Source organism: Euleptes europaea, chromosome 18 (assembly GCF_029931775.1).
Source record: "Euleptes europaea isolate rEulEur1 chromosome 18, rEulEur1.hap1, whole genome shotgun sequence".
NCBI lineage: Eukaryota > Metazoa > Chordata > Lepidosauria > Squamata > Sphaerodactylidae > Euleptes > Euleptes europaea.
Genome location: NC_079329.1, coordinates 7,383,836 through 7,411,759, shown reverse-complemented (window position 1 = coordinate 7,411,759; position 27,924 = coordinate 7,383,836). Strand labels below are relative to the sequence as shown.

General features: G+C 42.6%; 3 protein-coding genes across 3 annotated transcripts; all 3 read left to right on the top strand.

Moving 5' to 3' along the window:
• The first annotated feature begins 62 nt into the window (after window positions 1–62).
• On the top strand, window positions 63–6,199 carry LOC130490321 (vomeronasal type-2 receptor 26-like). Its single transcript, XM_056864149.1, has 5 exons — window positions 63–215; window positions 1,239–2,099; window positions 3,646–3,873; window positions 4,613–4,739; window positions 5,289–6,199. The coding sequence occupies exons 1-5, from the start codon at window positions 72–74 to the stop codon at window positions 6,197–6,199; spliced, it is 2,271 nt and encodes a 756-aa protein (XP_056720127.1). The 5' UTR covers window positions 63–71.
• Window positions 6,200–8,879: 2,680 nt separating this feature from the next.
• Window positions 8,880–16,221, top strand: LOC130490320 (vomeronasal type-2 receptor 26-like). Its single transcript, XM_056864148.1, has 6 exons — window positions 8,880–9,007; window positions 10,060–10,237; window positions 11,264–12,124; window positions 13,671–13,898; window positions 14,626–14,752; window positions 15,311–16,221. Exons 2-6 carry the CDS (start codon window positions 10,073–10,075, stop codon window positions 16,219–16,221), a joined length of 2,292 nt encoding a protein of 763 aa, XP_056720126.1. The 5' UTR covers window positions 8,880–9,007; window positions 10,060–10,072.
• A 2,687-nt stretch (window positions 16,222–18,908) lies between these two features.
• LOC130490319 (vomeronasal type-2 receptor 26-like) lies at window positions 18,909–26,252 on the top strand. Its single transcript, XM_056864146.1, has 6 exons — window positions 18,909–19,036; window positions 20,089–20,266; window positions 21,292–22,152; window positions 23,702–23,929; window positions 24,657–24,783; window positions 25,342–26,252. Exons 2-6 carry the CDS (start codon window positions 20,102–20,104, stop codon window positions 26,250–26,252), a joined length of 2,292 nt encoding a protein of 763 aa, XP_056720124.1. The 5' UTR covers window positions 18,909–19,036; window positions 20,089–20,101.
• Window positions 26,253–27,924: the final 1,672 nt, after the last annotated feature.

Below are 27,924 nucleotides of genomic sequence, written 5' to 3'. Positions count from 1 at the left end.
TACCCAATGCCACTCTGGGTATCCACACCTATAATAACTATTTTACCACCATGTCAACCTATCTCGCTGCAATGGAACTTCTCTCCACGAAGGGAAGGTTCATTCCTAACTACAAGTGTGACAACCGGAACAACTTAGTAGCAGTTTTTGGGGGACCAAAGTCCAATTTCTGCCTCTACATGGCAGACATTCTGTGCATTTACAAGATTCCTCAGGTAAAATGGACTAATTGGTTGCAGAATTTTAACACTCCACTCACATTACCCTTGCTTATAGGCATAGTTTCAGGGTCCGAAGGCAGAAAGAGGCACATTCTGCATGCTGAGGAATATAACGATGAGTGATTATTTAGAACAGACACACAAAATAATTCATGAGTATTTGTTTAGTTATGCAGCTAGATATCAATACGATAATGGGAAACATTTCCACTATCTCTTAGGCCATGTTATTGTGAAAAGTGACTCAAAAGTATAGCTTCAGCAAAAATGTTTACATAGATTTCAGAGTTCAGAATTCTGTTTCCAAGTTATTTTTTCTTGACTTTCCAACTATGAACCAGAGATAGCATACTTCTCCTTACATTACCATTGTAAGGATTACAGTTATATAAGTATGTGAAGAGTTTCGAACGGTGAAAGGATTATTTATATGTTACCTAAATTCTATTAAGTCACCACTGTCTTATAGTGATCCCAGCAAGGGGCTTTCAAGGCAAGTGAGAAGCAAAGGTATTTTGCAGAGTCCTCCTTGGTGGTCTTCCATCCAAATGCTGACCCTTCTTAGCATCTAGTAGCTGGTAAGGTTGGGCTATACCATGCCACCTTCTTTCCTTCTTTACATGCTAAGAATTATTCAGGGTGGTGTAGTGGTTAAGAGCATCAGACTCTAATCTGGAGAATGGGGTTTGATTCCTACTCATCCACATGAAGCCTGCTGGGTGACCTTGGGTCAGTCACAGTTCTCTAAGAACTCTCTCAGCCTCACCTACCTCAAAAGGTGCCTCTTGCGGACAGAGAAAGGGAAGGTGTTTGTAAACCACTTTGAGACGCCTTAAGGTAGAGAAATGTGGGGTATAATAACATACTCTTCTTCTGTGAAGGCAAAAATTGCATTCAGGATTTTGGTAGCAAGTGTTACAATCGGGCATGTATATCATTTGGTTCTAACAGAATCATAAACCCAGGGGATTATTTTATGTTGAAAGAGCTCTCTGCTGCCTCATTTATTTCCTGTAGCTCATCTATGGCTCTGCTCCAGAGATGAACAACAAAAATGAAGCCCCCTTCTTCTACAAGATGTTCCCCAATTTGGCCAGTCAGTACATGGGGATTTTGAAGCTACTGCTTTATTTCAGATGGATATGGATCGGGGTGATCTATGTGAATAATGAACCTGGGCAGCAATTTGTGCACGAGGTACTTCCTGTCTTTTCCGAGCATGGTATCTGCTTTGATTTTATCGGAAATTTCCCAGCTATGACTTTTGCTACTCCTTTTTCTGAAATGGCAGGAGAAAACCTCTTCATAACCACACTTGTCATGGGAAGCACAGCCAAAGCAGTGGTGGTACATGGTGAAATTGAAAACATGGTAATTTTGCGACTATTGCTGTGGGATGCAGAATTTAAGGAGATACCAATGAGGACAAAAGCCAAAGTCTGGATTTGGACGGCCCAGATGGATTTCACGTCAATTGACATCCAAAGAAGCTGGGACGTAGATTTCCTCCATGGTGCTCTATCCTTAGCAGCTCACTCAAGGGAGGTGTTAGGTTTTAGACAGTTTCTTCAGGCAAGGGACCCTGCCTCTGTGAAAGAAGATGGCTTCATTGGGGACTTCTGGGAGCAGGCGTTTGGCTGTTCACTCCCCAGTACCACAGAAGGAATGACCGATGAAGGAATCTGTACTGGGAAGGAGAAGCTGGAGAGTCTTCCTGGGTCTGTCTTTGAAATGAGCATGACCGGCCACAGCTACAGCCTTTACAATGCTGTCTATGTGGTGGCACATGCATTGCATGCCATGTATTCATCCGTGCTCCATCATAGAGCAGTGGCAGACGGAGGGAGAAAAAAGCTTCTGAGACAACAGCCATGGCAGGTAATGCCTTGAAGGCACTGAAACAAAGGGGAGCTCACCAAGATTGGTGATCAGACAGACAGAATTGATGAACAAGAGACCCTTGCCAGAGTGCAAGATGCACCCTTGGCTCCAAAGCAGACATTTTAGCATTTAAGCTTCTGTTTCACAGCCATTCAGTGCTCACATGCAAGGGGAAGGGGTTTGGCTCAGTGGCACAGCATCTCCTTGGCAGGCAGAAGGTCCCAGGTTCAATCTTCTACGTCTCCCTTTAAAGAATCTCTCAGTAGGTGGTGAGAAAGACCTCTGCCTGAGACCCTGAAAAGCTGCTGCCAATCTGAATTGACAGTACTGACTGTGATGGACCAAGGGTCTGATTCAGTATAATGCAGCTTTGTATTGACTCAAATGTATGCATTAAGGGGATAGCAGATGTGGTTATTTTCACAGTGCTTAATATCCATAACCAATTACTAACATTCTTATATATGTACCTGGATAGGAATGGATGGATGGACTCAATAAAGGAACCCACAGCCTTTAATTTGCAAGATCTGAGCAAGGCTGTCAAAGATAGGACATTTTGGAGGACTTTCATTCATAGGGTTGCCATGAATCGGAAGCGACTTGACAGCACTTAACACACAGACAGGAATGGATGGGGTTCTTTTCTTGCTTGTTTTTTTTTTTTTTTAATTGGTTAGTTACCATATAGTTGATTAAGCTAGAAAAGTATAGTTGGGAGATAGTTGTGCAAAAACAAAAAAAAAAGATTGGTAAATTTCAGGTTTGGGTTCATTTGGTCAAATTTCTTCCAGTAAACCTGGAATAAGCCAACTACCCACACCGGTAAAGGGGTATTTTGTCTTTCTTTCTGGGTTTACTGAAAAATATTTTGGTCCATTATAATCTATGGAGAATTTTGGATGCTCCTGTAGGGACATTTTTGGAGATACAGTTCCCAAATTTTCAGGGTAGCTTCAAAGGCGTCTCCTTGAATGAACCCCGAAGTTTGGTGAAGATTGGGTCAGGGGGTCCAATTTTATGGGGTCCTGAAGCAAATGCTTCTCTATGGAGGAGGGGGATACCTTTTCCAACCCTTCACAAAGCATTGGGAAAGTTCCATCTCACCTAACAAATGAACACAAGAAGACATAAACCTGCTTTTTACTGAATCAGCCCATCAGTCCATCAAGGTCAGAATCATCTACTCATATGGGCAATGTCTCTCCAGGGTTTCAGGAGAAGGTCTTTTTCATCACCTCTCACCAGATCTTTTTAATTGGAAGTGCTGGCGATTGAACCAGGGACCTTCTGTAGGCCAAGAGGATGCTCTACCACTGAGAAATCACCTCCTTTTCTTCCACTTTCCAACCTACCCCTTCCCAACTATCCCTCAACTCCCCCTCCCAGGATTCTCCTAACTCCTCTGAAATCGGAGCTTCTCAGAATTCTTATACAACCTCATTTGGCCAGATCCTAGATAAGGTTCACAACAGTTCTTAATGGATTATTAGCCAGAACTCTCGGTACACTGTTGTAATTCTCCCCCCCTCTACAAATCTAGTTCCATGAATTTTTGAAAAGGGTCTCATTCAACAACAACGCTGGGGACATGGTTTCCTTTGACCAAAATGGAGAGATAGCAGCTGGATTTGATATCATCAACTGGGTGACATTTCCCAACAAGTCCTTTCTTAGAGCCAAAGTTGGAAGGATTGACCCAAAAGCTGCCCCAAACAAAGTGTTCACCATTCGTGAAGATGCTATCATTTGGCACCACATATTTAACCAGGTGGGCTCTATAGGCTTTTTAGAGCATATAATTATTATTTTTTGGTATTCCATTAGTGGTTCCTAGTTCAAACTCTGAAATAATTCTGTCTCTGCCAATCAGATAAATTTCATTCAGATCACATTTTTTCAGTCTGAAATCACAACATAGCAAAATTGTGAACATTTATTGTTTAAAACCATTTGTCATCTATTGTCCATCTATGGTCATTTACTCAGGAGCAAGTCAAACTGCAAACAGTGGGTTTTAACTTCAACTAAAGCAAATAAGATTTGCAAGCCTTGTGGCACCCTGACCTGGATGGACCAGGCCAGCCCAATCACATCAGGTAGGGGAAGCTAAGCAGGGTCGGCCTTGGTTAATACTTGGATGGGAGACCATCAAGGAAGTCCAAGTTTGCAACGCATAGGCAGGAAATGGCATACCACCCCTGAACATCTCTTGTCTTCAAAACCCTACACGGTGTTCAAAAATTGGCTGTGCCTTGATGGCACTTCCTACCTAGTGGTGGCAGACATGTTTTTTGCGATCTGATGAGAACTGTCTTATAGTGGAAGGCATTCAAATATCCCTTCGCATATCAAGTGGATTCCAAAAGAGATGTTCTTATGCCATGCCAGTAGCAACCTTTTTCTTACATAGTAGATTGACTAGTGAAACACAAACTCCTGAAACATATTTCCTGAAGCATATTGTTAAAAAAAAAAACCTACCATCCTCCTCTTTCATTTATGGACAGGTGCAGCCCCTTTCTCTGTGCAATGACCGATGTCATTCAGGCTACAGTAAGAGTAAGAAGGAAGGGGAGCCATTTTGCTGCTATGATTGCCTTCATTGTCCAGAAGGGAAGATTTCAAACCTAGAGGGTAAGGATTGTATACAATGAACAATTATCAATCATTCCTTATTCTTCTCCTAACACCAGAGCTGAAATTGATGATGTTAATGCTGGGTTTGTTTGTTTTTAATGTCACGAGATGGGATGCCTTGGGAGAGTGCAACCCCAGGATACATTTTGTTTGCATTAAAGAGATAGGTTTAGCTCCGAAACCTGATTTCCATTTTGTATCCGGTAGTGGGAGTTGTAGAATGTGATATAATTGACTGACTCCACCTCTAGTGTATGTGTGACTTTGTGAGCCGTTTGTGTGATCTAGCAGATTACTGGATGGAAATGAGTAAAATTAAGATACGGTATACTCAAATAAGATGCTTTTTTTTGCATTTTGTTATGTTATTACTTATATGTTGCTATGTATCATTCATTAGCATAGCTTTAAAAAACATAATTGCATGGGACTCATGCAATATTGATATCTCCATGTAGCAGCCCCATGTACCCCATAGCAATACGGATTAATGCAACACGCTATACAAAAGGCTTACATGTATCTATACCTACATTTCTTTTTCAGATACCAATGACTGTTTTCAGTGCCCGGAAGATCAGTATCCAAATAATGATCAGGATTTATGCCTGCAAAAACATATGAGCTTCTTGTCTTATGAAGAACCTTTGGGGATCACTTTGGTCATTTCTGCACTTTCCTTCTCTTTTATGACAGCTTTTGCACTCGGTATCTTCATTAAGCACCAGGACACTCCCATAGTCAAAGCCAACAACCGGGATCTCTCCTACATTCTCCTCGTCTCCCTCCTGCTCTCCTTTCTTTGCGCTTTGCTGTTCATTGGTCGACCTGAGAAGATGTCATGTTTCCTTCGACAAACTACATTTGGCATCATCTTCTCAGTGGCCGTTTCTTGTGTGTTGGCCAAGACCATTATTGTGGTTCTAGCTTTCTTAGCCACCAAACCGGGATCCAGAATGAGGAACTGGGTGGGGAAACGCCTGGCCAACTCCATTGTTCTTTCTTGCTCCTTCATTCAAACCACTATTTGTACAGTGTGGTTAATCACTTCTCCTCCGTTCCCAGATTTGGACATGCACTCACTCCGTGAAGAGATTATTCTGAAATGCAACGAAGGGTCAGTCGCCATGTTTTACTGTGTCTTGAGCTACATGGGCTTCCTGGCCTCTGTGAGCTTCACTGTGGCTTTCCTGGGCAGGAAATTACCTGATAGTTTTAATGAAGCCAAGTTCATCACCTTCAGCATGTTGGTCTTTTGCAGTGTTTGGCTGACCTTTGTTCCAACCTATCTGAGCACAAAAGGAAAATACATGGTGGCCATGGAGGTCTTCTCTATCTTAGCCTCCAGCGCTGGGATGCTGGCTTGTATTTTTTGCCCTAAATGCTATATTATTGTTGTGAGGCCTGAACTGAACAACAAAGGTCAACTGATAAGAAGACCCAATGAAAGACGATAGAAGTCCCCCACCCCAATACAGTTCCCAATACTCAGTCTCACTGAAAGAAAATGACCTAACATTAACATGGCTATCTCCTTGGGCTGTAACATTGTCTATGTCTAGCTAAACTGAGGTGTTTCCTGCTTCGTCATTTATGTCCTAAACTGAGTGTCAGCAGTGAAACCCAATGGAAAAAAGGGCTGCTTTGTTTGACCATCCTGGGCTTCAGCACTAGCTGAAGTTCTCTTGTTCCCACCTACTATTTGCCACCAGTGAGTCCTTGGTGGTCCATTTCAACCATCTCTGGAAATGTACAAATCTGCCTCCCCTTTCATTCTGTTTTCATGTCTGATTGTTGTATTTTCATTTTACCCGTTTTCAATGCAGATGTTCCCCATTTGTTTTGCTTACACCTTTTAAACATTATATTCCTCTTATATGCTGTTGGTTATAAACTAATATTAATATTCAAGGCTCAACCTTCTTTCTTGGTTTTGTTGTTGTTGCTTATGCCCTAGAAGATGGGCTAAGCCTGTATATGGCTGAGGATTGCAATACTGTAGAAAAAAATGGCTTCTACTCTAAGGCTCACCCCAATATTGGGGCTTTAAAATGTTTTCCTGTCAACAAACTGCAGCCAAGAAGAGGGGAGTCAATTGCTCCCTCATCTATTCGATAGCTTTCCAGAGGCCAGTAAGTCAAGTTTAGTCATGTATAGGGTTGCCAGGTTGCACTTTGCCACCAGTGGGAGGTTTTTGGGGCAGAGCCTGAGGAGGACAGGGTTTGGGGAGGGGAAGGGGAAGGACTTCAATGCCGTAGAGTCCAATGGCCAAAGCGGCCATTTTCTCCAGGTGAACTGATCTCTGTCGCAACCCTAGCCGTGTAAACGTCTCTAGCTAGTTGGGAGCAATGAAGGGGACCAGCATGGCTGCTCTATAACAGTCTCCAGAACTGAAAGTTATAATACATATCCCCCCATATCAAATTTCCACAACAAAGAATTATTGTAAAGAGTGAGGGGTTCTTCATATCAAAGCACAGGGACATCATTACTTTGCAATGAAAGGAGATTAAAAAACACAAAGACTTTCCTACAGACTTGCCTATGCAAGGGGAAAAATCTTTCTGTGTGTGTGGGGGGGAAGGGGGTTGGGGCATATCAAGACAGCCAAGCTCAAAATCAAGGAGCCAACACTGAGAGCGTGGGAAGAGCAACAAGAACTCCTGCACCCTCAAAATGCAAGGAAGCAAATGGCTGGGCTAATTCTTTTTCAGGGAAGAGAAAGAAAAAGGTACAGACTATCATAAGCACATGGGAAAAGCAAAGACTGTGCATGTGCCTTCTTATACCAATACAGAGATTAAGATAAAGCGATATACAGATATATAGCTATCAAGAGTTTATTTAAAATTATATTTGATAAATTGCTGATACAAGGGATAAAATTTACTCATTACCGAGGTGGGGGGAAGAAGACAGAGTAGGGTAGGGTCCCACACTCGAGGTCCTTGTCACTTCCAAGGAATCACTGGGAACTCTGTGGTCAGAACTTCCAGTTGGTAGCCAAGGCCTTATTTTTCTTTTGCATTTTTCTCTGGGGATTCTGCCTCTCTCAACCCTCCCACCGGTGTCCTGGCACTGCCTGGCAACTGGGCTTGCTAATCTCCAGGTACTAGCTGGAGATCTCCTGCTATTATAACTGATCTCAAGCTGATAGAGTTCACTTCACCTAGAGAAAATGGCTGCTTTGGCAATTGGACTCTATGGCACTGAAGTCCCTCCCCACCCCAACCCCGCCCTCCTCAGGCTCCACCTGAAAAACCTTCTGCAGGTAGTGAAGAGGGACCTGGCAACACTCCTGGCAACCCTAGAAACAGGCTCAGTTTGAGATACAAAAGGTTTTATGCTGTCTCTAGAAATTCATTTGTTAAGGCCTTTTTCCCTGGTTGCTTTCCTCATTGCTCATGACAAATTTGTGTAACATTGATAGGGTTGCCAGGTCCCTCTTCACCACCGCCGGGAGGTTTTTGGGGTGGAGCCTGAAGAGGGCGGGGTTTGGGGAGGGGAAGGACTTCAACGCCATAGAGTTAAATTGCCAAAGCTGCTATTTTCTCCAGGTGAACTGATCTCTATTGGCTGGAGATCAGTTGTAATAGCAGGAGTTCTCCATCTAGTACCTGGACGTTGGCAACCCTAACCATTGAGGAGGAGGGCCAGAGGACATGTCTGCAGAAGACAATATGTTGACGACATCTTACCAGAGTTGCAAAAAATCAATTCATCTGAGTAGATGAATTACCTTCCCTGTAATCAGCAAATGAATCATCATTATTTCTACTTTTTCTCTCCCTCCCTTTGGAGTTCCACCGAACAGTAAAAAAATACAACAACCAAACACTCCAAGGTGATATGACTATTCCCTCTGCCATTCACAGGTGGAAACAGTCACAGAGGAGGGCTGTTTTCTCACTGATATTTTACACTGTACCATCCTGGCTTTGAATCATATTCAGTGTGCCTTCATCCTAAGATGGGCTACAAAAGAATGCCTGCATGGTACTATGAAAACAGATGGATTGGGGTCTATGAGAAAGACTTTCATGGGAAATGGCACTATTTGTTGTGTCCATGTTCGTGTTGCTGGTGCAAGTGGTGTGCAAATCTCCGTCTGTTCATTGCCCCACCAGTCACCCACTTCCTATTGATCACAAGTATTATCAATCAGGAGACTTTCTCATTGCTGGCATTGTTTCTCAGGTGTTTAAGTTTTCTGATACTGCAAAATTTGAAACACGTACCTCACACAGTTTCTCTGATACCCTCCTGTAAGAAGGATTTTTATTTCATAAGGCTGCTTTATTGTGCTATTTGTATTGTACTGAAAAGTTTAAAGTGTGCTACTATATTCGTGGTATCCCTCTCAATGACTCTTCATCTTAAATTGCATGGGTTCCATTAGAAAATCAATGGTATCTCTTAAGTTTTGATGCTTATGTCAAAAACAGTAACCAGCTCTTGTAGAATTGGGAGTTGAACGCTAAATTGTGTGGTTGTGTTAATGGTGGGACTTCCTTCCTTATTCAAGGAGCCTTTCACCTGCAGAGCACACTGCCACTGGATGAGGCTCCATTGTTAGTGAAACAGAACCTTGAGGTCCAAATCAGAATGTTTGGAGCTTGGGGAAGGGTGGTGGGTCAGTGGTAGGGCGCCTGCTTGGCATGCAGAAGGTCCTTGTTCTATCGTCCAACATCTCCAGTTAATGGATCTGGCCATAGGTGATGTGAAAGACCTCTGCCTGAGAACCTGGAGAGCCACTGATAATCTGAGTAGCCAGTACTAACTTTGATGGGCTGAGAGTCTGATTCAGTAGAAGGCAACTTCATGTGCACCTGTGTCTCAAATGTAAGCTTCCTAAATTGTATAGAAGCAGCCTCTCAGTTTTGACACTCCTGGTGAACATTTCCATAGCATATAGATGAGGAGACATTACAGCCCTCCCGAACGAGACTGAAATAAACATCTGGAGCTGTATGTGAATGTATTTCCTATGAGTATGTCTGCTAACGAATGGGTTTCAAAACCATTTCACTGCTGAACTGAAATTTTGAGACGTTAGAAGATCAACCTCAAAGTTACCAAGACTCAGGGCTATAGAATTTATTTTCCTTCAGTTTGTATTGTAAAGCAGTATCACACTGAAATGCATTAAATGTCATCTTCTGATGTGAACTTCCTGTGATGCAGCGTATCACTCCCGTTGTAGAGTGCTGACTCATCTGTACCAGAACATCCTGGCTTTGGTGTTTGCTGTAAAGGAGATCAATGAAAACCTGCAGCTCTTACCCAATGCCACTCTGGGTATCCACACCTATAATAACTATTTTACCTCCATGTCTACCTATCACGCTGCAATGGAACTTCTCTCCACGAAGGAAAGGTTCATTCCTAACTACAAGTGTGACAACCGGAACAACGTAGTAGCAGTTTTTGGGGGACCAAAGTCCAATTTCTGCCTCTACATGGCAGACATTCTGTGCATTTACAAGATTCCTCAGGTAAAATAGACTAATTGGTTGCGGAATTGTAACACTCCACTCACATTACCCTTGCTTATAGGCATAGTTTCAGGGTCCGAAGGCAGAAAGAGGCACATTCTGCATGCTGAGGAATATAACGATGAGTGATTATTTAGAACAGACACACAAAATAATTCATGAGTATTTGTTTAGTTATGCAGCTAGATATCAATATGATAATGGGAAACATTTCCACTATCTCTTAGGCCATGTTATTGTGAAAAGTGACTCAAAAGTATAGCTTCAGCAAAAATGTTTACATAGATTTCAGAGTTCAGAATTGTGTTTCCAAGTTATTTTTTCTTGACTTTCCAACCGTGAACCAGAGATAGCATGCTTCTCCTTACATTACCATTGTAAGGATTACAGTTATATAAGTATGTGAAGAGTTTCGAACGGTGAAAGGATTATTTATATGTTACCTAAATTGTATTAAGTCACCACTGACTTATGGTGATCCCAGCAAGGGGCTTTCAAGGCAAGTGAGAAGCAAAGGTATTTTGCAGAGTCCTCCTTGGTGGTCTTCCATCCAAATGCTGACCCTTCTTAGCATCTAGTAGCTGGTAAGGTTGGGCTATACCATGCCACCTTCTTTCCTTCTTTACATGCTAAGAATTATTCAGGGTGGTGTAGTGGTTAAGAGCATCAGACTCTAATCTGGAGAATGGGGTTTGATTCCTACTCATCCACATGAAGCCTGCTGGGTGACCTTGGGTCAGTCACAGTTCTCTAAGAACTCTCTCAGCCTCACCTACCTCAAAAGGTGCCTCTTGCGGACAGAGAAAGGGAAGGTGTTTGTAAACCACTTTGAGACGCCTTAAGGTAGAGAAATGTGGGGTATAATAACATACTCTTCTTCTTCTGTGAAGGCAAAAATTGCATTCAGGATTTTGGTAGCAAGTGTTACAATCGGGCATGTATATCATTTGGTTCTAACAGAATCATAAACCCAGGGGATTATTTTATGTTGAAAGAGCTCTCTGCTGCCTCATGTATTTCCTGTAGCTCATCTATGGCTCTGCTCCAGAGATGAACAACAAAAATGAAGCCCCCTTCTTCTACAAGATGTTCCCCAATTTGGCCAGTCAGTACATGGGGATTATGAAGCTACTGCTTTATTTCAGATGGATATGGGTCGGGGTGATCTATGTGGATAATGAACCTGGGCAGCAATTTGTGCACGAGGTGCTTCCTATCTTTTCCGAGCATGGTATCTGCTTTGATTTTATCGGAAATTTCCCAACTATGACTTTTGCTATTCCTATGTCTGAAATGGCAGGAGAAAACCACTTCATAACCACACTTGTCATGGGAAGCACAGCCAAAGCAGTGGTGGTACATGGTGAAATTCAAACCATGGTAATTTTGCGAATATTGCTGTGGGATGCAGAATTTAAGGAGATACCAATGAGGACAAAAGCCAAAGTCTGGATTTGGATGGCACAGATGGATTTCACGTCAATTGACATCCAAAGAAGCTGGGACGTAGATTTCCTTCATGGTGCTCTATCCTTAGCAACTCACTCAAGGGAGGTGTTAGGTTTTAGACAGTTTCTTCAGGCAAGGGACCCTGCCTCTGTGAAAGAAGATGGCTTCATTGGGGACTTCTGGGAGCAGGCGTTTGGCTGTTCACTCCCCAGTACCACAGAAGGAATGACCGATGAAGGAATCTGTACTGGGAAGGAGAAGCTGGAGAGTCTTCCTGGGTCTGTCTTTGAAATGAGCATGACCGGCCACAGCTACAGCCTTTACAATGCTGTCTATGTGGTGGCACATGCATTGCATGCCATGTATTCATCCGTGCTCCATCATAGAGCAGTGGCAGACGGAGGGAGAAAAAAGCTTCTGAGACAACAGCCATGGCAGGTAATGCCTTGAAGGCACTGAAACAAAGAGGAGCTCACCAAAATTGGTGATCAGACAGACAGAATTGATGAACAAGAGACCCTTGCCAGAGTGCAAGATGCACCCTTGGCTCCAAAGCAGACATTATAGCACTTAAGCTTCTGTTTCACAGCCATTCAGTGCTCACATGCAAGGGGAAGGGGTTTGGCTCAGTGGCACAGCATCACCTTGGCAGGCAGAAGGTCCCAGGTTCAATCTTCCACGTCTCCCTTTAAAGAATCTCTCAGTAGGTGGTGAGAAAGATCTCTGCCTGAGACCCTGAAAAGCTGCTGCCAATCTGAATTGACAGTACTGACTGTGATGGACCAAGGGTCTGATTCAGTATAATGAATTCAGCTTTGTATTGACTCAAATGTATGCATTAAGGGAATAGCAGATGTGGTTATTTTCATAGTGCTTAATATCCATAACCAATTACTAACATTCTTATATATGTACCTGGATAGGAATGGATGGATTGACTCAATAAAGGAACCCACAGCCTTTAATTTGCAAGATCAGAGCAAGGCTGTCAAAGATAAAACATTTTGGAGGACTTTCATTTATAGGGTTGCCATGAGTCGGAAGCGACTTGACGACACTTAACACACACACACAGGAATGGATGGGGTTCTTTTCTTGCTTTTTTTTTTTTAATTGGTTAGTTACCATATAGTTGATTAAGCTAGAAAAGTATAATTGGGAGATAGTTGTTCAAAAAAAAAATTGGTAAATTTCAGGTTTGGGTTCATTTGGTCATTTCTTCCAGTAAACCTGGAATAAGCCAACTACCCATACCAATAAAGGGGTATTTTGTCTTTCTTTCTGGGTTTACTGAAAAATATTTTGGTCCATTATAATCTATGGAGAATTTTGGATGCTCCTCTAGGGACATTTTTGGAGATACAGTTCCCAAATTTTCAGGGTAGCTTCAAAGGAGTCTCCTTGCATGAACCCCGAAGTTTGGTGAAGATTGGGTCGGGGGTCCAATTTTATGGGGTCCTGAAGCAAATGCTTCTCTATGGAGGAGGGGAATACCTTTTCCAACCCTTCACAAAGCATTGGGAAAGTTCCATCTCACCTAACAAATGAACACAAGAAGACATAAACCTGCTTTTTACTGAATCAGCCCATCAGTCCATCAAGGTCAGAATCATCTACTCATATGGGCAATGTCTCTCCAGGGTTTCAGGAGAAGGTCTTTTACATCACCTCCCACCAGATCCTTTTAATTGGAAGTGCTGGGGATTGAACCAGGGACCTTCTGTAGGCCAGAGGATGCTCTACCACTGAGAAGTCACCTCCTTTTCTTCCACTTTCCACCTACCCTTTCCCAACTATCCCTCAATTCCCCCTCCCAGGATTCTCCTAACTCCTCTGAAATCGGAGCTTCTCAGAATCCTTATACACCCTCATTTGGCCAGATCCTAGATAAGGTTCACAACAGTTCTTAATGGATTATTAGCCAGAACTCTCAAGTAATTACTGGTACACTGTTGTAATTCTCCCCCCCCCTTTACAAATATAGTTCCATGAATTTTTGAAAAGGGTCTCATTCAACAACAGCGCTGGGGACATGGTTTCCTTTGACCAAAATGGAGAGATAGCAGCTGGATTTGATATCATCAACTGGGTGACGTTTCCCAACAAGTCCTTTCTTAGAGCCAAAGTTGGAAGGATTGACCCAAAAGCTGCCCCAAACAAAGTGTTCACCATTCGTGAAGATGCTATCATTTGGCACCACATATTTAACCAGGTGGGCTCTATAGGCTTTTTAGAGCATATAATTATTATTTTTTGGTATTCCATTAGTGGTTCCTAGTTCAAACTCTGAAATAATTCTGTCTCTGCCAATCAGATAAATCTCATTCAGATCACATTTTTTCAGTCTGAAATCACAACATAGCAAAATTGTGAACATTTATTGTTTAAAACCATTTGTCATCTCTTGTCCACATATGGTCATTTACTCAGGAGCAAGTCAAACTGCAAACAGTGGGTTTTAACTTCAACTAAAGCAAATAAGATTTGCAAGCCTTGTGGCACCCTGACCTGGATGGACCAGGCCAGCCCAATCACATCAGGTCGGGGAAGCTGGTTAATACTTGGATGGGAGACCACCAAGGAAGTCCAAGTTTGCAACGCATGGGCAGGAAATGGCATATCACCCCTGAAAATCTCTTGTCTTCAAAACCCTACACGGTGTTCAAAAGTTGGCTGTGCCTTGATGGCACTTCCTACCTAGTGGTGGCAGACATGTTTTTTGCGATCTGATGAGAACTGTCTTATAGTGGAAGGCATTCAAATATCCCGTCGCATATCAAGTGGATTCCAAAAGAGATATTCTTATGCCATGCCAGTAGCAACCTATTTCTTACATAGTATATTGACTAGTGAAACACAAACTCCTGAAACATATTTCCTGAAGCATATTGTTAAAAAAAAAAAAAAACCTACCATCCTCCTCTTTCATTTATGGACAGGTGCAGCCCCTTTCTCTGTGCAATGACCGATGTCATTCAGGCTACAGTAAGAGTAAGAAGGAAGGGGAGCCATTTTGCTGCTATGATTGCCTTCATTGTCCAGAAGGGAAGATTTCAAACCTAGAGGGTGAGGATTGTATACAACGAACAATTATCAATTATTCCTTATTCTTCCTCTCACACCAGATCTGAAATTGATGATGTTAATGCTGGGTTTGTTTGTTTTTAATGTCACAAGATGGGATGCCTTGGGAGAGTGCAACCCCAGGATACATTTTGTTTGCATTAAAGAGATAGGTTTAGCTCCGAAACCTGATTTCCATTTTGTATCCGGTAGTGGGAGTTGTAGAATGTGATATAATTGACTGACTCCACCTCTGGTGTATGTGTGACTTTGTGAGACGTTTGTGTGATCTAGCAGATTACTGGATGGAAATGAGTAAAATTAAGATATACTCAAATAAGATGCTTTTTGTTTTTTTCTTTTATTTTGCTTTTTGTTATATTATTACTTATATGTTGCTATGTATCATTCATTAGCATAGCTTAAAAAACATAATTGCATGGGACTTATGCAATGTTGATATCTCCATGTAGCAGCCCCATGTACCCCATAGTAATACGGATTAATGCAACACGCTATACAAAAGGCTTAAATGTATCTATACCTACATTTCTTTTTCAGATACCAATGACTGTTTTCAGTGCCCGGAAGATCAGTATCCAAATAATGATCAGGATTTATGCCTGCAAAAACATATGAGCTTCTTGTCTTACGAAGAACCTTTGGGGATCACTTTGGCCATTTCTGCACTTTCCTTCTCTTTTATGACAGCTTTTGCACTCGGTATCTTCATTAAGCACCAGGACACTCCCATAGTCAAAGCCAACAACCGGGATCTCTCCTACATTCTCCTTGTCTCCCTCTTGCTCTCCTTTCTTTGCGCTTTGCTGTTCATCGGTCGACCTGAGAAGATGTCATGTTTCCTTCGACAAACTACATTTGGCATCATCTTCTCAGTGGCCGTTTCTTGCGTGTTGGCCAAGACTGTTATTGTGGTTCTAGCTTTCTTAGCCACCAAGCCGGGGTCCAGGATGAGGAACTGGGTGGGGAAAAGCCTGGCCAACTCCATTGTTCTTTCTTGCTCCTTCATTCAAACCACTATTTGTACAGTGTGGTTAATCACTTCTCCTCCGTTCCCAGATTTGGACATGCACTCACTCCGTGAAGAGATTATTCCGAAATGTAACGAAGGGTCAGTCGCCATGTTTTACTGTGTCTTGGGCTACATGGGCTTCCTGGCCTCTGTGAGCTTCACTGTGGCTTTCCTGGGCAGGAAATTACCTGATAGTTTTAATGAAGCCAAGTTCATCACCTTCAGCATGTTGGTCTTTTGCAGTGTTTGGCTGACCTTTGTTCCAACCTATCTGAGCACAAAAGGAAAATACATGGTGGCCGTGGAGGTTTTCTCTATCTTAGCCTCCAGCGCTGGGTTGCTGGCTTGTATTTTTTGCCCTAAATGCTATATTATTGTTGTGAGGCCTGAACTGAACAACAAAGGTCAACTGATAAGAAGACCCAATGAAAGACAATAGAAGTCCCCCACACCAATACAGTTCCCAATACTCAGTCTCACTGAAAGAAAATGACCTAACATTAACATGGCTATGTCTTGGGCTATAACAATGTCTATGTCTAGCTAAACTGAAGTGTTTTCTGCTTCGTCATTTATGTCCTAAACTGAGTGTCAGCAGTGAAACCCAATGGAAAAAAGGGCTGCAGAAAGGCTTTGTTTGACCATCCTGGGCTTCAGCACTAGCTGAAGTTCTCTTCTTCCCACCTACTATTTGCCACCAGTGAGTCCTTGGTGGTCCATTTCAACCATCTCTGGAAATGTACAAATCTGCCTCCCCTTTCATTCTGTTTTCATGTCTGATTGTTGTATTTTCATTTTACCCGTTTTCAATGCAGATGTTCCCCATTTGTTTTGCTTACACCTTTTAAACATTATATTCCTCTTATATGCTGTTGGTTATAAACTAATATTAATATTCAAGGCTCAACCTTCTTTCTTGGTTTTGTTGTTGTTGCTTATGCCCTAGAAGATGGGCTAAGCCTGTATATGGCTGAGGATTGCAATACTGTAGAAAAAAATGGCTTCTACTCTAAGGCTCACCCCAATATTGGGGCTTTAAAATGTTTTCCTGTCAACAAACTGCAGCCAAGAAGAGGGGAGTCAATTGCTCCCTCATCTATTCGATAGCTTTCCAGAGGCCAGTAAGTCAAGTTTAGTCATGTATAGGGTTGCCAGGTTGCACTTTGCCACCAGTGGGAGGTTTTTGGGGCAGAGCCTGAGGAGGACAGGGTTTGGGGAGGGGAAGGGGAAGGACTTCAATGCCGTAGAGTCCAATGGCCAAAGCGGCCATTTTCTCCAGGTGAACTGATCTCTGTCGCAACCCTAGCCGTGTAAACGTCTCTAGCTAGTTGGGAGCAATGAAGGGGACCAGCATGGCTGCTCTATAACAGTCTCCAGAACTGAAAGTTATAATACATATCCCCCCATATCAAATTTCCACAACAAAGAATTATTGTAAAGAGTGAGGGGTTCTTCATATCAAAGCACAGGGACATCATTACTTTGCAATGAAAGGAGATTAAAAAACACAAAGACTTTCCTACAGACTTGCCTATGCAAGGGGGAAAATCTTTCTGTGTGTGTGGGGGGGAAGGGGGTTGGGGCATATCAAGACAGCCAAGCTCAAAATCAAGGAGCCAACACTGAGAGCGTGGGAAGAGCAACAAGAACTCCTGCACCCTCAAAATGCAAGGAAGCAAATGGCTGGGCTAATTCTTTTTCAGGGAAGAGAAAGAAAAAGGTACAGACTATCATAAGCACATGGGAAAAGCAAAGACTGTGCATGTGCCTTCTTATACCAATACAGAGATTAAGATAAAGCGATATACAGATATATAGCTATCAAGAGTTTATTTAAAATTATATTTGATAAATTGCTGATACAAGGGATAAAATTTACTCATTACCGAGGTGGGGGGAAGAAGACAGAGTAGGGTAGGGTCCCACACTCGAGGTCCTTGTCACTTCCAAGGAATCACTGGGAACTCTGTGGTCAGAACTTCCAGTTGGTAGCCAAGGCCTTATTTTTCTTTTGCATTTTTCTCTGGGGATTCTGCCTCTCTCAACCCTCCCACCGGTGTCCTGGCACTGCCTGGCAACTGGGCTTGCTAATCTCCAGGTACTAGCTGGAGATCTCCTGCTATTATAACTGATCTCAAGCTGATAGAGTTCACTTCACCTAGAGAAAATGGCTGCTTTGGCAATTGGACTCTATGGCACTGAAGTCCCTCCCCACCCCAACCCCGCCCTCCTCAGGCTCCACCTGAAAAACCTTCTGCAGGTAGTGAAGAGGGACCTGGCAACACTCCTGGCAACCCTAGAAACAGGCTCAGTTTGAGATACAAAAGGTTTTATGCTGTCTCTAGAAATTCATTTGTTAAGGCCTTTTTCCCTGGTTGCTTTCCTCATTGCTCATGACAAATTTGTGTAACATTGATAGGGTTGCCAGGTCCCTCTTCACCACCGCCGGGAGGTTTTTGGGGTGGAGCCTGAAGAGGGCGGGGTTTGGGGAGGGGAAGGACTTCAACGCCATAGAGTTAAATTGCCAAAGCTGCTATTTTCTCCAGGTGAACTGATCTCTATTGGCTGGAGATCAGTTGTAATAGCAGGAGTTCTCCATCTAGTACCTGGACGTTGGCAACCCTAACCATTGAGGAGGAGGGCCAGAGGACATGTCTGCAGAAGACAATATGTTGACGACATCTTACCAGAGTTGCAAAAAATCAATTCATCTGAGTAGATGAATTACCTTCCCTGTAATCAGCAAATGAATCATCATTATTTCTACTTTTTCTCTCCCTCCCTTTGGAGTTCCACCGAACAGTAAAAAAATACAACAACCAAACACTCCAAGGTGATATGACTATTCCCTCTGCCATTCACAGGTGGAAACAGTCACAGAGGAGGGCTGTTTTCTCACTGATATTTTACACTGTACCATCCTGGCTTTGAATCATATTCAGTGTGCCTTCATCCTAAGATGGGCTACAAAAGAATGCCTGCATGGTACTATGAAAACAGATGGATTGGGGTCTACGAGAAAGACTTTCATGGGAAATGGCACTATTTGTTGTGTCCATGTTCGTGTTGCTGGTGCAAGTGGTGTGCAAATCTCCGTCTGTTCATTGCCCCACCAGTCACCCACTTCCTATTGATCACAAGTATTATCAATCAGGAGACTTTCTCATTGCTGGCATTGTTTCTCAGGTGTTTAAGTTTTCTGATACTGCAAAATTTGAAACACGTACCTCACACAGTTTCTCTGATACCCTCCTGTAAGAAGGATTTTTATTTCATAAGGCTGCTTTATTGTGCTATTTGTATTGTACTGAAAAGTTTAAAGTGTGCTACTATATTCGTGGTATCCCTCTCAATGACTCTTCATCTTAAATTGCATGGGTTCCATTAGAAAATCAATGGTATCTCTTAAGTTTTGATGCTTATGTCAAAAACAGTAACCAGCTCTTGTAGAATTGGGAGTTGAACGCTAAATTGTGTGGTTGTGTTAATGGTGGGACTTCCTTCCTTATTCAAGGAGCCTTTCACCTGCAGAGCACACTGCCACTGGATGAGGCTCCATTGTTAGTGAAACAGAACCTTGAGGTCCAAATCAGAATGTTTGGAGCTTGGGGAAGGGTGGTGGGTCAGTGGTAGGGCGCCTGCTTGGCATGCAGAAGGTCCTTGTTCTATCGTCCAACATCTCCAGTTAATGGATCTGGCCATAGGTGATGTGAAAGACCTCTGCCTGAGAACCTGGAGAGCCACTGATAATCTGAGTAGCCAGTACTAACTTTGATGGGCTGAGAGTCTGATTCAGTAGAAGGCAACTTCATGTGCACCTGTGTCTCAAATGTAAGCTTCCTAAATTGTATAGAAGCAGCCTCTCAGTTTTGACACTCCTGGTGAACATTTCCATAGCATATAGATGAGGAGACATTACAGCCCTCCCGAACGAGACTGAAATAAACATCTGGAGCTGTATGTGAATGTATTTCCTATGAGTATGTCTGCTAACGAATGGGTTTCAAAACCATTTCACTGCTGAACTGAAATTTTGAGACGTTAGAAGATCAACCTCAAAGTTACCAAGACTCAGGGCTATAGAATTTATTTTCCTTCAGTTTGTATTGTAAAGCAGTATCACACTGAAATGCATTAAATGTCATCTTCTGATGTGAACTTCCTGTGATGCAGCGTATCACTCCCGTTGTAGAGTGCTGACTCATCTGTACCAGAACATCCTGGCTTTGGTGTTTGCTGTAAAGGAGATCAATGAAAACCTTCAGCTCTTACCCAATGCCACTCTGGGTATCCACACCTATAATAACTATTTTACCTCCATGTCTACCTATCACGCTGCAATGGAACTTCTCTCCACGAAGGAAAGGTTCATTCCTAACTACAAGTGTGACAACCGGAACAACGTAGTAGCAGTTTTTGGGGGACCAAAGTCCAATTTCTGCCTCTACATGGCAGACATTCTGTGCATTTACAAGATTCCTCAGGTAAAATAGACTAATTGGTTGCGGAATTGTAACACTCCACTCACATTACCCTTGCTTATAGGCATAGTTTCAGGGTCCGAAGGCAGAAAGAGGCACATTCTGCATGCTGAGGAATATAACGATGAGTGATTATTTAGAACAGACACACAAAATAATTCATGAGTATTTGTTTAGTTATGCAGCTAGATATCAATATGATAATGGGAAACATTTCCACTATCTCTTAGGCCATGTTATTGTGAAAAGTGACTCAAAAGTATAGCTTCAGCAAAAATGTTTACATAGATTTCAGAGTTCAGAATTGTGTTTCCAAGTTATTTTTTCTTGACTTTCCAACCGTGAACCAGAGATAGCATGCTTCTCCTTACATTACCATTGTAAGGATTACAGTTATATAAGTATGTGAACAGTTTCGAACGGTGAAAGGATTATTTATATGTTACCTAAATTGTATTAAGTCACCACTGACTTATGGTGATCCCAGCAAGGGGCTTTCAAGGCAAGTGAGAAGCAAAGGTATTTTGCAGAGTCCTCCTTGGTGGTCTTCCAACCAAATGCTGACCCTTCTTAGCATCTAGTAGCTGGTAAGGTTGGGCTATACCATGCCACCTTCTTTCCTTCTTTACATGCTAAGAATTATTCAGGGTGGTGTAGTGGTTAAGAGCATCAGACTCTAATCTGGAGAATGGGGTTTGATTCCTACTCATCCACATGAAGCCTGCTGGGTGACCTTGGGTCAGTCACAGTTCTCTAAGAACTCTCTCAGCCTCACCTACCTCAAAAGGTGCCTCTTGCGGACAGAGAAAGGGAAGGTGTTTGTAAACCACTTTGAGACGCCTTAAGGTAGAGAAATGTGGGGTATAATAACATACTCTTCTTCTTCTGTGAGGCAAAAATTGCATTCAGGATTTTGGTAGCAAGTGTTACAATCGGGCATGTATATCATTTGGTTCTAACAGAATCATAAACCCAGGGGATTATTTTATGTTGAAAGAGCTCTCTGCTGCCTCATGTATTTCCTGCAGCTCATCTATGGCTCTGCTCCAGAGATGAACAACAAAAATGAAGCCCCCTTCTTCTACAAGATGTTCCCCAATTTGGCCAGTCAGTACATGGGGATTATGAAGCTACTGCTTTATTTCAGATGGATATGGGTCGGGGTGATCTATGTGGATAATGAACCTGGGCAGCAATTTGTGCACGAGGTGCTTCCTATCTTTTCCGAGCATGGTATCTGCTTTGATTTTATCGGAAATTTCCCAACTATGACTTTTGCTATTCCTATGTCTGAAATGGCAGGAGAAAACCACTTCATAACCACACTTGTCATGGGAAGCACAGCCAAAGCAGTGGTGGTACATGGTGAAATTCAAACCATGGTAATTTTGCGAATATTGCTGTGGGATGCAGAATTTAAGGAGATACCAATGAGGACAAAAGCCAAAGTCTGGATTTGGATGGCACAGATGGATTTCACGTCAATTGACATCCAAAGAAGCTGGGACGTAGATTTCCTTCATGGTGCTCTATCCTTAGCAACTCACTCAAGGGAGGTGTTAGGTTTTAGACAGTTTCTTCAGGCAAGGGACCCTGCCTCTGTGAAAGAAGATGGCTTCATTGGGGACTTCTGGGAGCAGGCGTTTGGCTGTTCACTCCCCAGTACCACAGAAGGAATGACCGATGAAGGAATCTGTACTGGGAAGGAGAAGCTGGAGAGTCTTCCTGGGTCTGTCTTTGAAATGAGCATGACCGGCCACAGCTACAGCCTTTACAATGCTGTCTATGTGGTGGCACATGCATTGCATGCCATGTATTCATCCGTGCTCCATCATAGAGCAGTGGCAGACGGAGGGAGAAAAAAGCTTCTGAGACAACAGCCATGGCAGGTAATGCCTTGAAGGCACTGAAACAAAGAGGAGCTCACCAAAATTGGTGATCAGACAGACAGAATTGATGAACAAGAGACCCTTGCCAGAGTGCAAGATGCACCCTTGGCTCCAAAGCAGACATTATAGCACTTAAGCTTCTGTTTCACAGCCATTCAGTGCTCACATGCAAGGGGAAGGGGTTTGGCTCAGTGGCACAGCATCACCTTGGCAGGCAGAAGGTCCCAGGTTCAATCTTCCACGTCTCCCTTTAAAGAATCTCTCAGTAGGTGGTGAGAAAGATCTCTGCCTGAGACCCTGAAAAGCTGCTGCCAATCTGAATTGACAGTACTGACTGTGATGGACCAAGGGTCTGATTCAGTATAATGAATTCAGCTTTGTATTGACTCAAATGTATACATTAAGGGGATAGCAGATGTGGTTATTTTCATAGTGCTTAATATCCATAACCAATTACTAACATTCTTATATATGTACCTGGATAGGAATGGATGGATTGACTCAATAAAGGAACCCACAGCCTTTAATTTGCAAGATCAGAGCAAGGCTGTCAAAGATAAAACATTTTGGAGGACTTTCATTTATAGGGTTGCCATGAGTCGGAAGCGACTTGACGACACTTAACACACACACACAGGAATGGATGGGGTTCTTTTCTTGCTTTTTTTTTTTTTAATTGGTTAGTTACCATATAGTTGATTAAGCTAGAAAAGTATAATTGGGAGATAGTTGTTCAAAAAAAAAAATTGGTAAATTTCAGGTTTGGGTTCATTTGGTCATTTCTTCCAGTAAACCTGGAATAAGCCAACTACCCATACCAATAAAGGGGTATTTTGTCTTTCTTTCTGGGTTTACTGAAAAATATTTTGGTCCATTATAATCTATGGAGAATTTTGGATGCTCCTCTAGGGACATTTTTGGAGATACAGTTCCCAAATTTTCAGGGTAGCTTCAAAGGAGTCTCCTTGCATGAACCCCGAAGTTTGGTGAAGATTGGGTCGGGGGTCCAATTTTATGGGGTCCTGAAGCAAATGCTTCTCTATGGAGGAGGGGAATACCTTTTCCAACCCTTCACAAAGCATTGGGAAAGTTCCATCTCACCTAACAAATGAACACAAGAAGACATAAACCTGCTTTTTACTGAATCAGCCCATCAGTCCATCAAGGTCAGAATCATCTACTCATATGGGCAATGTCTCGCCAGGGTTTCAGGAGAAGGTCTTTTACATCACCTCCCACCAGATCCTTTTAATTGGAAGTGCTGGCGATTGAACCAGGGACCTTCTGTAGGCCAGAGGATGCTCTACCACTGAGAAGTCACCTCCTTTTCTTCCACTTTCCACCTACCCTTTCCCAACTATCCCTCAACTCCCCCTCCCAGGATTCTCCTAACTCCTCTGAAATCGGAGCTTCTCAGAATCCTTATACACCCTCATTTGGCCAGATCCTAGATAAGGTTCACAACAGTTCTTAATGGATTATTAGCCAGAACTCTCAAGTAATTACTGGTACACTGTTGTAATTCTCCCCCCCCCCTTTACAAATCTAGTTCCATGAATTTTTGAAAAGGGTCTCATTCAACAACAGCGCTGGGGACATGGTTTCCTTTGACCAAAATGGAGAGATAGCAGCTGGATTTGATATCATCAACTGGGTGACGTTTCCCAACAAGTCCTTTCTTAGAGCCAAAGTTGGAAGGATTGACCCAAAAGCTGCCCCAAACAAAGTGTTCACCATTCGTGAAGATGCTATCATTTGGCACCACATATTTAACCAGGTGGGCTCTATAGGCTTTTTAGAGCATATAATTATTATTTTTTGGTATTCCATTAGTGGTTCCTAGTTCAAACTCTGAAATAATTCTGTCTCTGCCAATCAGATAAATCTCATTCAGATCACATTTTTTCAGTCTGAAATCACAACATAGCAAAATTGTGAACATTTATTGTTTAAAACCATTTGTCATCTCTTGTCCATCTATGGTCATTTACTCAGGAGCAAGTCAAACTGCAAACAGTGGGTTTTAACTTCAACTAAAGCAAATAAGATTTGCAAGCCTTGTGGCACCCTGACCTGGATGGACCAGGCCAGCCCAATCACATCAGGTCGGGGAAGCTGGTTAATACTTGGATGGGAGACCACCAAGGAAGTCCAAGTTTGCAACGCATGGGCAGGAAATGGCATATCACCCCTGAACATCTCTTGTCTTCAAAACCCTACACGGTGTTCAAAAGTTGGCTGTGCCTTGATGGCACTTCCTACCTAGTGGTGGCAGACATGTTTTTTGCGATCTGATGAGAACTGTCTTATAGTGGAAGGCATTCAAATATCCCGTCGCATATCAAGTGGATTCCAAAAGAGATATTCTTATGCCATGCCAGTAGCAACCTATTTCTTACATAGTATATTGACTAGTGAAACACAAACTCCTGAAACATATTTCCTGAAGCATATTGTTAAAAAAAAAAAAAAACCTACCATCCTCCTCTTTCATTTATGGACAGGTGCAGCCCCTTTCTCTGTGCAATGACCGATGTCATTCAGGCTACAGTAAGAGTAAGAAGGAAGGGGAGCCATTTTGCTGCTATGATTGCCTTCATTGTCCAGAAGGGAAGATTTCAAACCTAGAGGGTGAGGATTGTATACAACGAACAATTATCAATTATTCCTTATTCTTCCTCTCACACCAGATCTGAAATTGATGATGTTAATGCTGGGTTTGTTTGTTTTTAATGTCACAAGATGGGATGCCTTGGGAGAGTGCAACCCCAGGATACATTTTGTTTGCATTAAAGAGATAGGTTTAGCTCCGAAACCTGATTTCCATTTTGTATCCGGTAGTGGGAGTTGTAGAATGTGATATAATTGACTGACTCCACCTCTGGTGTATGTGTGACTTTGTGAGACGTTTGTGTGATCTAGCAGATTACTGGATGGAAATGAGTAAAATTAAGATATACTCAAATAAGATGCTTTTTGTTTTTTTCTTTTATTTTGCTTTTTGTTATATTATTACTTATATGTTGCTATGTATCATTCATTAGCATAGCTTAAAAAACATAATTGCATGGGACTTATGCAATGTTGATATCTCCATGTAGCAGCCCCATGTACCCCATAGTAATACGGATTAATGCAACACGCTATACAAAAGGCTTAAATGTATCTATACCTACATTTCTTTTTCAGATACCAATGACTGTTTTCAGTGCCCGGAAGATCAGTATCCAAATAATGATCAGGATTTATGCCTGCAAAAACATATGAGCTTCTTGTCTTACGAAGAACCTTTGGGGATCACTTTGGCCATTTCTGCATTTTCCTTCTCTTTTATGACAGCTTTTGCACTCGGTATCTTCATTAAGCACCAGGACACTCCCATAGTCAAAGCCAACAACCGGGATCTCTCCTACATTCTCCTTGTCTCCCTCTTGCTCTCCTTTCTTTGCGCTTTGCTGTTCATCGGTCGACCTGAGAAGATGTCATGTTTCCTTCGACAAACTACATTTGGCATCATCTTCTCAGTGGCCGTTTCTTGCGTGTTGGCCAAGACTGTTATTGTGGTTCTAGCTTTCTTAGCCACCAAGCCGGGGTCCAGGATGAGGAACTGGGTGGGGAAAAGCCTGGCCAACTCCATTGTTCTTTCTTGCTCCTTCATTCAAACCACTATTTGTACAGTGTGGTTAATCACTTCTCCTCCGTTCCCAGATTTGGACATGCACTCACTCCGTGAAGAGATTATTCCGAAATGTAACGAAGGGTCAGTCGCCATGTTTTACTGTGTCTTGGGCTACATGGGCTTCCTGGCCTCTGTGAGCTTCACTGTGGCTTTCCTGGGCAGGAAATTACCTGATAGTTTTAATGAAGCCAAGTTCATCACCTTCAGCATGTTGGTCTTTTGCAGTGTTTGGCTGACCTTTGTTCCAACCTATCTGAGCACAAAAGGAAAATACATGGTGGCCGTGGAGGTTTTCTCTATCTTAGCCTCCAGCGCTGGGTTGCTGGCTTGTATTTTTTGCCCTAAATGCTATATTATTGTTGTGAGGCCTGAACTGAACAACAAAGGTCAACTGATAAGAAGACCCAATGAAAGACAATAGAAGTCCCCCACACCAATACAGTTCCCAATACTCAGTCTCACTGAAAGAAAATGACCTAACATTAACATGGCTATGTCTTGGGCTATAACAATGTCTATGTCTAGCTAAACTGAAGTGTTTTCTGCTTCGTCATTTATGTCCTAAACTGAGTGTCAGCAGTGAAACCCAATGGAAAAAAGGGCTGCAGAAAGGCTTTGTTTGACCATCCTGGGCTTCAGCACTAGCTGAAGTTCTCTTCTTCCCACCTACTATTTGCCACCAGTGAGTCCTTGGTGGTCCATTTCAACCATCTCTGGAAATGTACAAATCTGCCTCCCCTTTCATTCTATTTTCATGTCTGATTGTTGTATTTTCATTTTACCCGTTTTCAATGCAGATGTTCCCCATTTGTTTTGCTTACACCTTTTAAACATTATATTCCTCTTCTATGTTGTTGGTTATAAACTAATATTAATATTCAAGGCTCAACCTTCTTTGTTGGTTTTGTTGTTGTTGCTTATGCCGTAGAAGATGGGCTAAGCCTGTATATGGCTGAGGATTGCAATACTGTAGAAAAAAATGGCTTCTACTCCAAGGCTCACCCCAAAATTGGGGCTTTAAAACATTTTCCTGTCAACAAACTGCAGCCAGGAAGAGGGGAGTCAATTGCTCCCTCATCTATTCGATAGCTTTCCAGAGGCCAGTAAGTCAAGTTTAGTCATGCATAGGGTTGCCAGGTTGCACTTTGCCACCAGTGGGAGGTTTTTGGGGCAGAGCCTGAGGAAGACAGGGTTTGGGGAGGGGAAGGACTTCAATGCCGTAGAGTCCAATGGCCAAAGCGGCCATTTTCTCCAGGTGAACTGATCTCTGTCACAACCCTAGCCGTGTAAACGTCTCTAGCTAGTTGGGAGCAATGAAGGGGACCAGCATGGCTGCTCTATAACAGTCTCCAGAACTGAAAGTTATAATACATATCCCCCCATATCAAATTTCCACAACAAAGAATTATTGTAAAGAGTGAGGGGTTCTTCATATCAAAGCACAGGGACATCATTACTTTGCAATGAAAGGAGATTAAAAAACACAAAGACTTTCCTACAGACTTGCCTATGCAAGGGGAAAAATCTTTCTGTGTGTGTGGGGGGAAGGGGGTTGGGGCATATCAAGACAGCCAAGCTCAAAATCAAGGAGCCAACACTGAGAGCGTGGGAAGAGCAACAAGAACTCCTGCACCCTCAAAATGCAAGGAAGCAAATGGCTGGGCTAATTTTTTTCAGGGAGGAGAAAGAAAAAGGTCAGACTATTATAAGCACATGGGAAAAGCAAAGACTGTGCATGTGCCTTCTTATACCAATACAGAGATTAAGATAAAGCGATATACAGATATATAGCTATCAAGAATTTATTTAAAATTATATTTGATAAATTGCTGATACAAGGGATAAAATTTACTCATTACCGAGGTGGGGGGAAGAAGACAGAGTAGGGTAGGGTCCCACACTCAAGGTCCTTGTCACTTCCAAGGAATCACTGGGAACTCTGCGGTCAGAACTTCCAGTTGGTAGCCAAGGCCTTATTTTTCTTTTGCATTTTTCTCTGGGGATTCTGCCTCTCAACCCTCCCACCAGTATCCTGGCACAGCCTGGCAACTGGGCTTGCTAATCTCCAGGTACTAGCTAGAGATCTCCTGCTA